We start from the raw sequence: 18,502 nt of genomic DNA on the forward strand, positions 1-18,502 counted from the left end.
CAACAATATTCCTCATGCATTTTGGAACCTGAAGCAAAAGGCCTTTTCCTAAGTGACCTATGTAAATGCAGGTAAATAATTACATAGTGATGTTTATTCTACCTTCAGAATGCCGCACACTACAAATGCACAGGTAAATAATTACATAGGTCATTTGTTGATTAGATACACTGTTAACGGTTACCTGTTGTGTATCTTGTTATTAATAAAAAAAATATATTGATCAGTGCATTTCAACAGGTGTCTTTTATGTACAAAAGATTTGACTTACTCCATATACCTTTAATTTTACGTAGAAAAGCATGTACTGGGGGGAAGTAAGTGAGCAAAGCAAGCAGGGGTGAAGACCCCCCCTAGTATTATATTATTATCATTTTTTATTTTTGGCTGGTGCAGCAAAAGTCTAGCATTTTTTCCCCATATGACTAATTTTCACAAAATAATTATAATGAAGTCCAACTTTATATAAATACCTATTAAAAAACAAAAGATATAGTTTATATTTATATTTTTAAATATAAATATTTTATATCAATATAAAATATAAAAAGCCTAGAAAAAGCCTCTTTTATTTTTAGAGACATAAAAGTTCAAAAGATACCTTTACAAGAGAAGCTTGGAATCTGAAGTAACAACTACCTTCTTCGTTTTCATATAGTGGATTAAGTGCAACGTTTGTATTCACCATGTGTCTATTTTTAGGATGATCTTTGTCCCATTCCTTAATAAAAATTTCAACCACATATTCTGGTGGAATGATATTCTAGCAAAAAAAAAAAAGAAAGAAAAGAAAAATCAATTATATATCATATAACATAAAACAAACTGCTGTAATCATAATAATAATAAATTTAAAATAAAGTCTTATAAAAGAAAATTCATGAATTCTAAGAAATTTATATGCCTTATAATAATCCGAACTTTATAGTTAACCTGCTGGAAGGTTCATATGTTTTATAACACCGTCCATTCAGAAAATGTCTCATTGCCCTTCAAACTCTTATAATGCAGTCATTTTTCATTATATCTCATTTGTTGTTTTTTTTATTGATTATTGAAAGTATACAGAATCTAAACAGAAATTTATATAATTTTGATATTTCTAGCATTTTTTTTTTTTAGAAAAAACAGTTTTGCAATTGTGTTAGGGAATTGTAATATAGGCCAAAAGTTATTTTTAAAAACTTTAAACGTAAATAGCATGGAAATAAATTTCTCCTTGAAATTTTTCCCGTTAAAGAACAATATAACCTTTGAGGGTGTCTAATATCATATTAATAGATATGAATGTGATATTAGACATCTTTAAATTTATACAATTTTAAAATTTAAATATACAACTATCAAAATGACTATGATAGAGCAGTATGAAGATTCATCATTCTTCATTTTTACACAACTGTTACCTTCAAGGATACATTCCCATTAAAACAATAAAAAATTTCAAGTTCTAATACAGTCATTATTTTTTAAGAATTTTTTAAAAATAAAATTAATCTAGCACTCTTTCAATCAATGGAACACTTTGTTTTTTTTTTTTTTTTTTTTGGTAGTTATTGGTGCATTGGCTTCTGTGGCCATAGTGCATCTCCCAAAGTTTTTTGCAGTACTTTGATCCAAGCCCGAGGCGGGATTCGAACCCGCAACCTTTGGGTTGCCAGGTAGGCGCTTTACCCACCCGGCTAGCCCGGTCGGCGGAACACTTTGTGAAGGACAAGGTGTTAGGAATGTGAAGCTTGAGTCGATCCTCTTTTTCGGTAATAGTACCATTTCTTTATCTGCTCTCACTATGCAGAAAAACACAATAATACTTTGTGTTTTTCTGCATAGTGAGAGCAGATAAAGAAATGGTACTATTACCGAAAAAGGGGATTGACTCGAGCTCCACATTCCTAATATAGTGTTAATTTACTGGGAGATTCTTTTTCAGTAGTAAGGAATAAAGAATTAACCCATGCTTCTTGAATGTGAGTATGCGGCTTCAGATTTTAACCCACATGGATGGGGAACCACCCTACTTTTAGAACCTTTTCTTCTGACTTGGCAGAAGTAAAATTGGATATTTATGTCAAGCAACCTTCACTAGGGGCTAATTAATTCAGTCATAATGAGAAGAAAGCACAAAAATATTTCTAACCTTTCCAATCCAGATTGATTCAATCCCATGGTTTTTAATCCTGGGTTCAAAATGCAGTTGGAAAAGTAGCAGCAAAAGTCTTAAATTATAAAATCAAACAGGGAAATTACTAAATGCAAAATACATTCATACTTGTTACCTTCTAGAAACTGAAATTCTGAAAACTTTTAATACAGGTCCAATTTCCAGTCAGAATACAGTAGAACAGTGTTTGATGTTTTTGAATTCATGAATGTTGCATAAAGCAATGGAGAAATTATGCAGGTCATTATGGAATGCAATAAACCAAGTTTATAGGAATCTGGTTTGATGATAATCTGAGTTGGGATAAACAGGTGATCACCTTATGAAAGTAGACTGTCACTAGTGGGAATACTCACCTGAGCCTCTTCCTGGGAGTCCCCTTCCCTTCTGACTAGTATTCCTTTCCTTAATTCAGCCTCACCTCACCTATGGAATCACCTGTCAAGAAAACCTTGCGAGAATCAACTCTATTCTCAACTGATGCATTCATTCAATTTTAGGCATTCCGTGGAATGCATCGGTGAGTTCGAGATATAAGGAAGCAAGACGCTTAAACATCTACCAACTGCTACAGAAAGTTGAGGCAGTCTTTGTCTACAGTGCTTTGAAAACTCCAAACTTTCCTCTTCTCTTCAGATCCTTTTTCATAACAATAGAAGAAGAAATATCATACAATTTAAGAAATGAAGCAAACCTGAAAGTTCCGCTTTTCAGAAAAGCAATAGGACAGAAAAATATAAAAGATGAAAAAATAATTTTTCTGAAAATATCAAAAATGCCACTTCACTAAACCAGTTCAAGAAGCTCCTAACTGAACGCATCACCAGAGATGTCCGATTTGAATCACATCCTGCTCAACTCCTGAATGTTAAAAACAGAGGAAATGCATTACCAATTTGAAAATTATGTAAAAAAAGTTAAAGGAATAGTTGTCAAAAAAGCTGGTAACACTCTACGCAATCATTTTATCATTTTTTCTTACATAATTCTAATTGTAAAAGTTGTAAAGTTCATTAGTAATCAATTAGTAATGAATTCTGTAATGCAACGTACAAATATTCCCAATTTATTTATGATTTATCTATTGAATAATAACTGGAAAATTTCAGAACTGTTTTTATTGTTATTCATATCTATTTAAAAGGAAACACCCCCTAAAAAGCCTTTGGCTTATGTGTAACATAAAATAGGGATACATAATTTATCAATGATATCTTACAGTTATTTTCTTCATTATTGCATTCTGATATTATTTTATTATATTATTCATACTCCCCGTTTCTTCAATTATATACTGTTTAAAATTTTTATGTTACAGCACCTTTTCTCATTAGAAAGAGTTCTGGAAATACACTGAGCGATCACTGAATTTTAACCACCTACCTAATACTTCCTAGGTCCTCCCTTTTGCTCTCAGTATAACAGCTATCCGACATGGCATTGATTCAACAAGATGTCGGAAGCGTTCGGGAGGTATGGCCAACCAAGCCGTGTGTAATGTGGTCAGCAATGCAGGTATGGAGGTAATTGGTGTATATCCAGACACCTGATATGCCTTTCTATAGTGTCCCACAAGTGCTCTATGGGATTGATATCGGGGGAGTTCGGAGGCCAATCGATATGCTGGAAGTCAGAACTGTGTTCTTCAAACCATTCCTGCACAACAAGTGCCCGATGGCTTGGCACACTGTCATCTTGGAAGACACAATCGCCATTTGGGAAAAAGTGTAACATAGCAGGGTGTACACAGTCAGAAAGCAGTTGACGATAGCGGAGACCACTGATACATTGTTCCACATGCACCAGGGATCCAAGTGAAACATGCCCCACATCATACAACCGCCTCCACTTTTGATACCATGCATGATGGATGAAGATCCTCATGTTGTTGATGCCAAATCTGTACATGACCATCCATGGTGTGGAGTAAATAACGTGACTCATCCGACCAGCACACCTTCTTCCAATCTTCTAATGTCCAACTTGCATGCTCTTTGCACCATGTGAGTCTTTTACGGCGATGAATCTTGGTAATGAGAGGATGCCGTAGGGGTTGTATGCTGGTATAGCCCATACGTGTCAGCGTGCAACGCATGGTCATGCCAGATATTGTTCTGGGTTGGCCCATGTTGTATTGGGTAGTCAATTCTTCAACAGTGCCTGTTCGCCTGTACAAGTTGTCAGACCCGGTACAAGTTGTCAGATGGAAAAATGCAGTTTTTCCATCGGGTCGTTGTTTGACCATCTTGACACCAGTCCTGGTATGCTTTAACTATGGTGGCTCTTGAACACCCCTCCCAGTTTAGCCATTTGGGAAATCGAGGCACCAGCTCGTCGAGCACCCACATTCTGTCCTTTATCAAAGTCTGATAAATCCTTCCTTTTACTCATAACACTCAGAATTTTACTACCTACTGAACCACTAACACCTTATCTATGCTACGTAGGTCGACTAACTCTGCACTCTCATACCTCACATGGTCAATGGGTCGCATTCAGTTTGAAATTATTAATAAACATTTTTACAAAATTATATAATGCTGAAATTAAAAAGAAATCCAACATGTAACACATTACAAAGCATATACCAAATATGAAATGTATCTCAGCCTACTGTAAGGTAGTAAAAGACTCGTCTTTACTCTTAAGGAGCAGTGCCCCATAGCTGGAGGGATTCTTCTCTTATGAAGGGCCTCTTGATCTGTTCAGAAGTGAGGGCCTCTGATTTTCTGCTATACCACTGCTTACTGTTACAGTCTGGCATACTTTAAACAAATTCTGTGGTTTTCTTCACTTTTTTTCAGAAAATCTACACTCAAAATTGAGTCTGTTCAAAGATCTAATGGAAATTTTTTAATGCTAGAATAGGTGTATAATGCCCATTATATTCGGAGAAAACAATACTTGCAAAAAATATCCCGATATAAGGTAAGCAGCACGTTCATAATGTTTTTTTTTTCAAGGGCAAATAATTAGAAGAATTAATCTAAAACATTAAAAAAAAAACTAGAAAATATTCAAGGCCACAAACTAATCACAGAAAACATGGATGACACTGTCTAACAGACAAAGAGAAACTACATGCTGTTCACCGCATTAAAAACATGAGCAGCTTTCAGTTCTACTGATAAATTTGGTAGGCCCTTGTCTGAAAACAGTCTGACTAAAAGCTGTTAAGAAAAGCAAACTTCCTGTAAAACCATAAAAGACATGATTTCTGAAATCTGAGCAAATTGGAAAGGTGGCAGGTATGTACATTTTAAACAATTTAATTTTATCTCTCAAATTTCAAAATTCTGTAACTTCTCTACAGAACTTTGATATTTCAAAACTTGAAATGCGGAAAATAAATGTTAATTCACAAAATTTTCTTTAGGTTGGCTGGTTGTAGTTTTACAGCACATTGCCATCATATTGTGCCAGTGTATTACGTCTGTATAAGTCTGTGTTTGTGGGCTGATTTGAAAAATTTCTTTAAGTTAGTTCCGAAAAATTAAATTAAATGTTGAAATTTTATAAGCGTGGTTAATTTCTTTACAAAATTTTACTTTTATGATAATATTCTAAGAGTATTTGGATTATAAAAAATTTTATATTACATGATGACTACAGAAGAATTGCAGATACATCACTTTGACTCAGAAACAAAACAGGTTTCAAAACAAAGGCAACATCCATCATCACCAAGTCCCAAAAAGGTCAAAATGCAACCATATGCAGGGAAGGTATTGCTATCAGTTTTCTGGAATGAGATGGGCATTTTTCTCACAGATTATCTGGAGAAGGGTACCACCATCAATGCACATTACTACAGCAACTTACTGAAGAAATTACAGGTGGCAATTAAGGAAAAGCAATGCAGAATGTTCAGCTAAGGCTTGATATTGCTTCACGACAATGCACCAGTCTACACTGCTCTCGTGACCACTGTTTTTTCCAGAAGTTAGGACTTCATATCTTGCCACACCTACCTTACTCCCCTGACTTGGCACTTTCTGACTTCTTCCTCTTTCTGCAGCTGAAATCATTTTTGTGTGTAAAGCATTTTATTGGCAATGCAGAGGTAATTTCTGCAATAAAGGCATGGTTTCAAGAGCAAAATGAGACCGAAAAAAAAAAAAAAAAATGGCATAAGGAAGTGCCAAAAAGATGGGAGAAATGAGCCACTTTGGATGGTGTCAACACAGACAAGGAGTAATAGATGTTCCAAATCTCAACCTCCTGGGATATTTTGATATCCCCCTCATATGTATATTTTTTCTCAATATAGCAATATATATAACTCTCCCACAGTGACAACATCTACAAATCAGATGAATAAAAATTAAACCCATAAGATACAAAACTATATCTTCAAACAGGCCTATGGGGCTGGGAAATTCCATACTGCAATTAAAGACAAACACCAGCCAAGGAATTAAAAATTTTTACTATAAAAATAAAATATACAGAAATATTTTTAGTCTTCCGATAGTGTTTTCATTATATTTTATTTCTGTATATTTTATTTTTATAGTAAAAATTTTTAATTCCTTGGCTGGTGTTTGTCTTTAATTATTGCAGATACAAACTGTTTATTTAAATTTAATGCATTGTAAGCATACAAAAATTAGAAAAATTTAAAGAATTTGCTTCTGATAAAAATTATTTATCAGATATTGTGCAAAGTCAATTGAAAAATTATGCGGTACGGTGGATTCCGGTTATTTGGGGTAACTGTTTATTTGGGACAAATCTTAAAGAACGGAACCCAATTGAGAAAATAACCAGAGTTTGCTTTGCTTAATTGGGATAACATGCCATTTAATCGGGGCAGGAGACTGCAGCACTCAAGATTACCCTACGATTGTCTCCGACCATACCATGTGGTTCGGTCAAATTTCTGGAAATCACAACCATAAAACAATTAGCAGTCCCCTCTTTATTGGGCTTTTCTGTTAGTGCAATCTATTATATGTGGATAGTAAACTCGACCTTATTGAAATTGCAATAATACTGATAGCTGGAATTCTATGGGTTTTCACATTATAGTGAAATGTGTTTCCCCTTCCATGAAATCTTCAATCATATAAAAAACAAATTTTCAGAATCTTTTCTTCATTCCTATTTTTAAAGCTTCGTAACTTGTTACTCCATTCTCACCTGCGAGTATCATGTTACTTGTGATTTGTGTATGTGTGTGTGCAGTGTTCTTTGTTATTGATTGCTTATCTTCTTTACTGTTTTAAATTTTAACCCCCACCTACAAACGTTAGTGAACAGAAATATCAACTAGTTAGTATGTACATATTAATTAAGCTAGGCATATAAGCGTAAATTTATTTTTATTTTGATTTTAATTGGAAAATATTCTTCCGATTTTCACATATCATTTAATTTTTTAATTGGTAAGGTAATAAAGTGTAAATTTGTGTTTGATATATCTTTACTTTTATAGCCTGTGGATAATTTTCTTCCTATTTTTGCTAATTAGAAATGCTGTTTAATAGAATTAAAATTCAATTCACAAACGTGACCACAATGACTGGCGCTTACTACATATCATATAGTGAACGGTACTTTACTATGGTGAGTTCATCGTAACGTGATTCGATCATACAGAAAATCAATCATAAAGTGGGGGTCCATTTTTTTTTTTTTTTTTAAACTATTTATGTGAAACCGTGTAATTGGGGCAGCCGCTTAATTGGGCTAAAATGCACTAGTCCCGATGTGTCTCAAATAACTGGAATCGACTGTATTTTGTGAGAACTTTTCACACAATGTTACTGACAAGATATGCTTCTTTTTGAATGCATTTCCTCACAGATCACACAAAAGCAACTGAATGGCTGCATGTACTCTGTGGGCTGCCAGTAAGACAGTCCTAATTTAATCTATACTTGTTTTGTCTTCCACAATGAAGAAAATTATGATCAAAAGTAATAGACACTCAAGGACAAAATTAGCTTATTAGAACTAGTGAAACTTTATTTATGTAGTTCTGGCAAAACAGACCCAATTCTGAGTAACATAAGTCAGCAGTCACAAAGGCTCCTCTGAAACAAAGGAGAAAGGAATAGCATCCACCAACATCCATCCCTATTTTCAGTCCTGATGATGATGCTGCTTCTGGCCAGTCCTAGCATTCTGCAGTGAGACCTTTACACTAATAATGCCAAAATTATTCAGCAGCCAGAAACTTTTACAAACAGTACGCAAAAGCAATAAAGCAATTTGTTTATGACAAAAAAAATCAGAGGCTGATTGAAACTGGACCAACTATAAATGCTTAAACACTGGAGTTTCACTACAAACTCTGTTTATGTAAAGTTTCAAAGCACAAGTTAAGACAATGCATCATAGCCAGGTTTGTCTCATTTCTGATCATAATATCAAGTATTTCTGGAATACCGTCAATGACCACTGAAGTAAGCCTAGCAATCCTATTTATCTGAATTTTAGGTATACCATTGAGGAAGCAAATCATTAAAATTTACCAAATTCCCCTGTATTTTAGTACATTTGATTCTGAAATGCACCAAAAAGCAGCTGTGAAGCTCACTTTTTTTTTATTTATTTTTTTTTGGTAAAATCTATATTAAATAAAGATGCTGTATCAATAATGTTTTTGAAAATTTCTTTAAATAAACCAACACCATAAATGTTAGTGGAAGAGCAGTGTGTTCTAACTGTTTACATTCAGCACGTATAATGTGAGGTGAGTTCTTATGTGAGCAGAATTCTTATGTGTTACTATAGTCATAAATGATGAAAAAAGAACTGACATTTACAAATGAGAAAAAAAATACAAAAAATGCAATTACTTGTCATAAAATGTGCAAAACAGTATAAACAAGCAATTTGTTGCCAAATAAATTTTTAAAAACTCTCCATAGTAAGTGGGGGTAAAGCAAAAAAGAGAAGGAACATATTCAGAGCAACAAAAGATTCACTACATGAACAAAAAATTAATCAGTGCAATATTTCCACAAATGAGGGCAGAAAATATTCCTATATGTGGGTAGTTCAAAAGGATGAAAACAATTTGCATTGTACTGAGAACGAACATAATTCATTTCAGACTTAAATGAGTGGGTTGACAGACATTTAGAAAAAAAAAAAACTACTTTACAAGGGTGTAGCATAAGAAAATTGTTGACCACTAGAAAGAATCCTATCTCCTTGTCACCTGTAAGAGTATGAGTTTTGGAGATATTTTAGAGATGAGAATCGGCTGTTCTACAATCTAATCCTGGGCAAAATCTTAAGTACAGAATATATGAGAATTAATCCTTTTGTATCCCATAGGAAAACTGCAGGATAATGTTTAGCAATGAGGTTTAGCACTGCATAGTGAAAAGTCATAGCACCTCTGGGGGGATTATTTCTGCACCCCCTCTTTTATTTTACAGCATAAATTTGATGATTGGAGGTAATTTTGAGTTCCCTGTACAGCTGCCTCTCGTACTTCCTCATTGCTAAACATCACGTAAAAAATGCCTCATGGCCATGCTTTCCATAAATCAGATGGATTAAAAAAAAAGAAAAAAAAAAAGTTAAATCCTCATTGATTAAAAAATTTGCAGACCAAAGCATTTCAAGAACAACACTAAGGTCACATGTAAAGTAGCAGAAAATCATGGGTAATTTCAAAGATTTTCCATGACTTCCTCAAATAACTTTAAGCAAAGATAGGGGCTGCTAGAGAAAAGTATTGCTTTTTATTTGTCAATAGGTGTGCCACCCATTAAATACATAATTCCCACAAAATAACATTCCATTGTGCAATTCTTAAGAAATATTTTATTTATTTAATTTTTTAATAGCCCAAAAGATTATCTGGGTTACAAATGAAAGGTTTTTGAAACTTAGGTATGTACACTAGGGCACCGTATGGGCTACGGATTGAGAAAGCAGATGTTTGCTGATACCAGACTTTTGAGGTTGTAATTTTCAAGAAATACTTAAGGAGAAAGTAATGCTGACAGGATACTTCTGCTTACTCAGATTAAGAACCTGAGGGGGCATACATTCAAACTGAGGAAAGACAGTTATAGAACAGATGTGCAGAAGTTTGCCTTTAGCCAGCAGGTAGTTGATTGCTGGAACAGACTTCCATCTGTTGTTGTGGAAGTCTTAGCTTAAATAAATTTAAGGCTGAACTAGACAAACATTTGGAATGAATGGATCAGTGAAATGGGAAGGGTTTTTTTTTTTTGGCCGATGCTGTATAAGCTTGCTTTCTTGCATCATATGTCTCAACTAAAATGCTAATGCTAAAAGCAACAGAAAGAATTTTAGAAGAAGAAATTTCATTCAGTGAGTGGAAATGAACATCAATAAGTTAATGTTCATCTAAATAATGTGGATGAACATTAACTAGGCAGTGCATGCATTTGAAAGAACCTGGAAGAAACTGATGAAAGAAATTGAATGGTGCTTGTGGAAATAACTGCAGAAAAGGTATGCAGCAGAAACTGAATATTAGTTTGTAAGGAGGAATCATTAACTAACCTGCTACATTCTTTTGGATAAACTGGCATTTAGAGAGATTCTGGGAATACCACCCCCCCAGATGTGGGAACAACATTCTACAGGAGAATAAATTTATGATTTATACAGTCAGCAACGGTTTAGAAAAAAATTATCATTTACAGAGAATGAGAAAGCCTAGTTTATTTTTATGCAGAAGAAATAACATTTGTGATTTGCACATGCCCAGAAAGGTTAAAATTCCCAGTTATTCCCAGAAATGATATGTGAAACACATATTATTTATACAAATCATTTTTAGAAATCTGATACTACTATAGATGAGCAGTGGAGCAACAGACTCTTTTTACAAGAAATAAGACAGGACCAGGTTTAGAAGGTATTGAAATTAAGTTTCCTTCACCGCATTTGAGAATTAATTATGCGGAGATCAGCATTTAAGGAATTGGTGGTAGTAGATTTTCAAGAACCCTGCAGACAAATTATACAAAAGGTCTAAAAAAATTATAATTAAGCTTTAATGTAGGGTTCAGTATTTGGGTCATAGTAATCCTGAGTTAACCCCTAGATGGTTGTACCAGTGATTTTCTATTCCTCACATTGTAATGTGACTCAGCTAATGAGATAAAAAGTTACTCCGTTAATAACATTAAAAATCAGAAAGAAATAATAAATAATTATTCATTTTTTGATTCTACCTTTATTTTCAATCTTTTATGAACACAACTGTGAAAAATATTTTTTTTAATATTAAAAACACGTATTTTAAGTTATTTAAAAAAAAAAAAAAAACCACCTCTGCCATGCTTTAGACATGTTTTTTTATCTTTTCTTATTTAGGATATTTGAATATTATCTTCCAGATTGACTGACAGAAAGTGAAATGGCAATCTAAAAATCGATGTGCTTCAAAAATGGAAGAGTTGGCTTTACATCATTCAGCCAGACTCTTCAATGAGTTTTAATGAAGCCAGAAGGCATATAACTGGATGCACTGCCATAAAGCTCAATGTTTCAATAATTGGAGGAAAGAGATGAACAATAATTTTAAATTCATGTTTTTCAGCACATGCATATAATTATCAAGAATAGGCTTCACTTGGTCATGTAAATTTACTTTTTACACGATTTCTAACATTTCTGAAATTTTCAATGGCAAAATCAAAGAAAACACTTTCGTTGAAAGGTACGAGTTTCAGCCATGTGGACAGAGTAAAGGGAAAGCAAGAAATCGCAGTCGTTTTGATCTCGAAGAATCCATATTACCAGCCCCAGATTAAGTTATCAACTGGGGAGGAGTTACACATTCAACACTATTAAAAATGAAAATGACTCTGGAATTTAAACCACTCGTTGAATGGTCTTGCTAAGCTGCTGTAACATAACTAATATGAGATGAAATTAAATACGGCCACTCTCCAACTTACGCAACGGTTGCGTTCCACAGAACTCTACGGCGCCTCCGTAGCCAGGTGGGAAGGAGCAGCAGTGCGTAGCACACGCTTCTTGATTAGACCAGGGTTCGAGCCCATCACCACCAAATACGGAGGATGCGGAAAGGTCAGGGAATAACCACCACATAAGAGCAATATGGCCTTAGTTGCTAATGCTCCTAAAAACCAAAATAACAACAACAGAACTCTACTTAAGTCAAATTTCAAGTAAGTCAGAATTTCTCTAAATGCATGTGTAGCACTCGCAACTGCTTGCACTGAATTTGATTGAAGCAAAAAATAAATGTTCGATGAACTTGGAAATAGAATTATTTATTCAATTTTTTTTATTTCACATGCAGGAAAAATTGGAGAAGTGTACTTAAAAATGTACAATAAAAAGATTAAGACAAGTGCCAGCACAAACACCTCAGGGGACACTCTTCTGAATCTGATTTTCCATCCTTATCATTAATAGCTTTTCCATCTCCGATATAGCACCTGAACGCTGTTTTGTGATCACTGTTAATCCTTTAATATGTTTTTATATGCATTGTCCTTTAAAATAGTATTCACTGTTGAAGCAGCAAGATCTAATTCCCATGCAATAGATGACAAACTTTGTCCTGTTTTGTATTTCTTAATCATTTTCACCTTCATTTCTAAATCAATTTTGTTACGTTTCCTAGCACTGCCACCACTTGCACTTTCCATTGGTCCCTTTCCCCTTCAACATTGTAATAAGTAAATAGGAATGAATAGAAGATTCTGATATTTTATTTGTTTTTTGTATGATTAAAGATTTCAGTGAAGGGGAAACACATTTCACCATAATAACGTAAAAACCTACACAAATTCCAATTATTGGTATTATCGCGAATGCAATAAGATAAAGTTTACTACCCGTTTATAACAGATCACATTAACAGAAAAGCCCAATAAACTGGAAAATGTAAATTGTTTTTATTGTTTTATGGCCGTGACCTCCAGAAATGTGCTTTAGAAAAATATCACAAAGGCATTCAAAATTGATTCTTATAACCATCATATGATAACGTTAAATTGTAGTGCAAATTCCATTATAAAAATGACTTTTAAGAGAGATAAATAGTTTAGTTATACAACAAAAATTTCAACTTCCTAGGACTTGGAAGGAATTACCAAACAAAAAATGTGAGTTGACATTACAACATTTTCACAATACCTGCATTTATTCCTACAGGATGCAAAATACGTTTCCATGAATTTTTTAAGTTTGCACGGGCTGGCAAAAACTTACGTAAAGTCAAATTTACGTAAGTCGAGTATTGCATAAGTTGAGGAGTGCCTGTACCAAAGTTAAAGTTTTAATAAAACAACTTTTTCACTGAACACATTCCAGTATAGAACTATATATGTGTTGAAATAAAATTAAACAACAAGGCTATATTCAATCTATCTGAATATAGCCTGGCATGCAATATAAATACTACTCTCCTACCCCATCATTTGTGTATTGTGCAGATTCCTCCCCCCCCCACTCTAACTGCCACTCCATTAAATATGACATTTTCATCTATGATGTCAATGGCTGAATCGACAGGTAGGCACGGGGAGTGGGGTGGATCTGCACAACACAAGAATAAGGTGGCATGTGACAGACAAAAACAAAATTGTTTCTTGTGCCTGGTAAAATACAGGCAGGACCTGCTTTACAATGCTTCAATTTACACCATTTCACATTAATGCCCTTTTAAAATAATAATGAAAAATTAAAAATTTTTCATTATTCATTAATATAAAAAAAATTAATTTTTCATTATTTTTAATTTTTCATTATAAATAATTTTTCATTAATATAAAAAACACTTATATCAACTCTTATGGTTCAATTTTCGCAGTGAAGGAACCTATCTCATTTATATACATTATAATTCTTCCTCAATTTACACTGCTTCAGCTAACAACCCTGAGGAGGTGGAACATAACCCCGGCGTAAATCGGGGCCTACCTCTATATGATTTTATGTTAATAGCCAAAGAAGAAGAAGAGGAGGAGGCAATATATGATCATGTTTATTTCAAACATATTTCTTAATGTTATATCAATTATAATGTTGATATAACATTAAAGTAACATTAATTAGTTGATATAATATTACTATAATGTTATATCAACTAATTAATAATCATTCTATAACTGGTTTATCTTGAGTGCACTTAAATTAATCAAATACTCACAGATAATCTATCTTGTGCCCAGGCATCATTATCACACCAGCAGCGATCTGTTACCTTAAGTAGATGCGGTTTTGCTCTTCTGGTTTCATCACAATGGGTGCTTTAAAAAATAACCAAAAATTTTAAGTGACATTTTCCATTTCATACTTTTAAAAAAATTTACAAATGAAAAAAACTGGAACTATTATTTTTTTTTAATAAGAATGCTTCATAATTTGAGTATCTTTACAAAAACCTCATTTGTACAAAAAAATTATCAAAACGACGTAATATGATTTTAGGATTAAAAAAAATAATAATAAAATAAATTAAATTTAAATCAGGTCTTTCAATGCTATTATACCTATTATACTTTCAGTACTGCTTAGGCAACAAACTAACAGCAGTAGTAGAGAGGACTTTTTCATGTTGCAGGCAACATTTAAGCAATCAGTTAATCAACAATTATACTTAATATTTTTTATAATGATAAATTTAATTCCATACATTTATTAAAACACTCAGGTGCAAGTAACACTGCAACATGTTCTCATCTATACTGGGATTGTCTCAAAAGCAAGATAACAAAGGTAACTATTACTTTTATTGAAGGTTTTTGTAAAAATTATTCCACATATACTTGCCGCAATAATTCTACATTATTGCAAGTGACCAAACTGCCAATGATGCAATCATAATATTTACGATACTGTGTATAAAGTCTGAATGTAATGATGATCTACATTCTGCAGATTGCCATCACACTCAAACAAATCTATAAGTCTAATTTTTATTTTCTATTCTCAGAACTTTCTTAATCCCCCACGAAATAATCTTGTGAGAGTTTTACTCAAAATTGTGATTTGAATTTTTTTTTTTTTTTTTTTAATGTAAACCCCAAACACAAGAGGTATTAGAACCTATAGTACTTAGTACTATAGGTTCTAATAGGTTCAAAGATATTTGTTGACATTACACTTGAACTTCTGTAGACTGTAATTTTCAGGAAATACGTATGAAGGAAGGTTGTTCCAGAAAACCGCAGTTGAATGAATAAACGAGGAAGATGAAAAGTTGGTTCTGTGAGTTTGAAGTTGGACAGTAAGTGGATGTTGGCTGGTAGCAGCACGTGTTTGGACTGTTTTGAAAGAGAGAGCGGGAATTACAGAAGCCAATTCAGAAGAACAGTGCCCGTGGAAGTATCTGTAGAAAAGGCATGCAGCAGAAACAGTACGTCTATGAGACAGTGAGTGGAGAGACTCTGTTAGAGATGATTCATTAATTAACCTAACTGCCCTCTTCTGAATGGAATCAAGAAGCCTGAGAGAGGTTTTGGGGGGCACCACCCCAGATGTGGGAACAATATTCCATGGTAGGGTGGGTTTGCGATTTGTAAAGAGTGAACAGCTGTTTGGAAGAAAAGTAACGTCGAGAGCGAAAGAGAAAACCAAGTTTTTTAGACGTAGAGGAAGCAATATTTGTAATGTGCTTGTGCCAAGAGAGATTAGAAGTCAGGGTAATCCCCAAAAGAGATATATCATTTTGCTTAGAAATCGGAGTGTCACCAAAGATAAGCATAGGAGCAGAAGAATCCTTTTTGCAAGATAAGACAAGACTGAGTTTTAGAAGGATTGAAATCAACTAAGTTGTCTTTTCCCCACTGGAGAATTACCTGTAGATCGGCATTTAAGTAATTGGTAGCAGATTTTCGAGAAGTTGAAACTGATTGAGCAGGAAAAAGTTTTTCAAAATGGAAAGTGGAATGCAATGTGCTATAATTGGCAAAACTATGGATAGGATTTCCAGTCAATGGAAGAAGGTCATTAATATACAAGACGAAAAGAGTGGGGGAAAGAACTGAACATGGAAGAAACCAGCATTAGTGGAGAAGTTAGAAGACAGAGAGCCATCTACCATCACCCTTAGTGAGCAATCGGAGAGAAAACTGGATAACCAATTACAAAAAACAGGTGGCAACCCATAAGATGGAAGCTTGTTTAGAAAACCTTTATGCCAAACATGATCGAAAGCCTTTGAGATGTCAAGACCAACTGCTTGTATTTCACCAAATTTTTCCATTGAATTAGTCCATAAAAGGATAACATAAGCCGAATATCACCAGTGGATCGACACTGACGGAATCTATACTGGCGATCATCGATCAGACGGAAGGTTTCTAGGTAGTTTAAGAGTTGAGGGTTAATTGATTTCTCCATTACTTTAGAAAGAGTACAAGTAATTGCAATGGGACGATAATTGGATGGGAGGGACTTGTCACCCTTTTTAGGAACTGGCTGGATATGAGCAAATTTCCAAGCAGAAGGAAAAACACCTTTGGAATAAGAAAGTGAAAAAAGGCAGCAAAGAACAGGAGCAAGTTCAAGAGCACAGGTTTTGAGAACAAGTGGAGAACATACCGTCTTTTGAGAACATCAGGACCTGGAGCTTTCTTAGCATCAAGATTCGTCAAAATCCTTCTGACATCCTTTTGATGGAGGACCACAGGAGGCATTGAATGGAGCATGTTGGGAATGGTGGGAGGTGTTTTACCAAGATCATTAATACATGAGTTGGAAGAAAAATGGGATACTAGCAGGTCAACTTTATCCTTGGCTGAAGTGACAATAGAACCATCTGGTTTGGACAGAGGTGGGAGCAGAGATGGGCAAAAGTTGCAGAAGAGACCAGAATGCTTGGCTACCATTAGGGCAAGAAGCAAATTTTCTACTCTTAGCCTGTTCAAACTTGGACTGATTAACAGCTTTACAATTGTTGCGAGCTTTGGTGTAGGCAGAAAATGAAACTGAAGAATTAGAAACTAGCCAATTATGATATGCAACGTTCTTCTCTTGAACAGCCTTAGCACATTTATTGGAAAACCAAGATTTAGATAAAGGATGATATTTTAAAGTGGAGTGTGGAATAAAGGATTCATTCCTGCAAGAATAATTTCACTGACACGATCTGAGCAAACGTTAACATCAGAAGTTCTGAAACAGTAATCCAACCAAGGAAAAGAAGAAAAAAAATCTCGCAGGTCATTCCATTTTGAATTCTTGTAATGCCAAACAATACGAGGTTGGGAATAGCCATGAGATAAAGGCTCCACTGGAGAAGAGACTTTTTTTTTTTTTTTTTGATTTGGTAGTTGTTGGCGCATCGGCTTCTGTGGCCATATTGCACCTCCCAAGGTTTTTGCAGTACTTTGATCCAAGCCCGAGGCGGGAATCAAACCCGCGACCTTTGGGTTGCCGGGCAGGTACTTTACCCACTCGGCTAGCCCGGTCGGCCTGGAGAAGAGACAGTCACCAAGTTGTGATTTGAGGTGCCTTAAGGACCTCTCACTTCGACTGTGTACTTAGAAGGGTTGTTTGTGAGAAAAAGATCAAGCATGTTGGCTGTATGGTTAGGATTGTCCGGTATTCTTGTAGGTAAATGAACAATCTATGCAAGGTCATTAGTAATTGCAAAAGCTTCAGCATCTCGACCAGCTGGGTCGGTGTGACTAGAAATCGGGAGCCAGCTGGAGTTGTGAACATTAAAATCACCAAGGAATATTACCTCACTGTTAGGAAAGTTGGACTGGAGAAAGTCAAGTTGCAAAGAGAGGAAGTGAAAGAGCTTCAAGTGATTAATGGAGTTGGGAGAACGGTAGAGAGAACAGGTGAATTTTACACAATGCTGCTGCTGCTGGGTAACATAATAGGCTTTCCAATTCAAGGACTACTGGGAGTCATCATGGTACAAAGTAAATACATGGACTGTGTTAGGGTATCTAAGAGTAAGAACAGGTGCATGTATACTTATACTTGCATGTACTGGATGACTGTTTACTACAGCATCATGTAAATAAATTTAATGAATTTGAAGTGCTAGTCAGTCAAGACAACAAAGGGGATATCAGAGATGTGGTCACACAGATAAAAGGAATGCAGTATTGGAATTTGGTGAGCAAAATGTGTACAGAAAGGACAGACAGGAAATGAAGAGAGGAGCAGCTATGCTGTTAAGAAACAAAATCTAAGGCAGTGCATTCAGTTGACATGGGTTGACAGTGCAATGTTTAGTCAGTTTGGCGTGACATAAGCACTGGGAAACAAAAATGAGGACAGGAGTGTGTTATAGGAATCATGACTCTGATAAATACAATGAACAACCGTATATAGAAATAGAGTGAGCCAGTAAAACAGAATGCCTCGTAATGGGGGATTTTAACTTCCCAGATAATGACTGGA

The 18,502-nt window shown here is 34.7% G+C and overlaps 1 protein-coding gene across 1 annotated transcript in view; it reads right to left on the minus strand.

Annotated features, from left to right (window-relative positions):
• Positions 1–18,502, minus strand: part of LOC150082518 (uncharacterized) — a 95,817-nt gene that overhangs the window by 36,727 nt on the left and 40,588 nt on the right. The window contains exons 5-6 of the mRNA XM_090377819.1: positions 14,289–14,388; positions 602–763 (exon numbers count right to left, since the gene is read on the minus strand). Coding sequence (XP_090233945.1) covers positions 602–763; positions 14,289–14,388 — 262 coding nt within the window. The remainder of the gene's footprint in view (positions 1–601; positions 764–14,288; positions 14,389–18,502) is intronic.

Source organism: Mastigoproctus giganteus, chromosome 7 (genome assembly GCF_048544385.1).
Source record: "Mastigoproctus giganteus isolate SK-2022 chromosome 7, ASM4854438v1, whole genome shotgun sequence".
NCBI lineage: Eukaryota > Metazoa > Arthropoda > Arachnida > Uropygi > Thelyphonidae > Mastigoproctus > Mastigoproctus giganteus.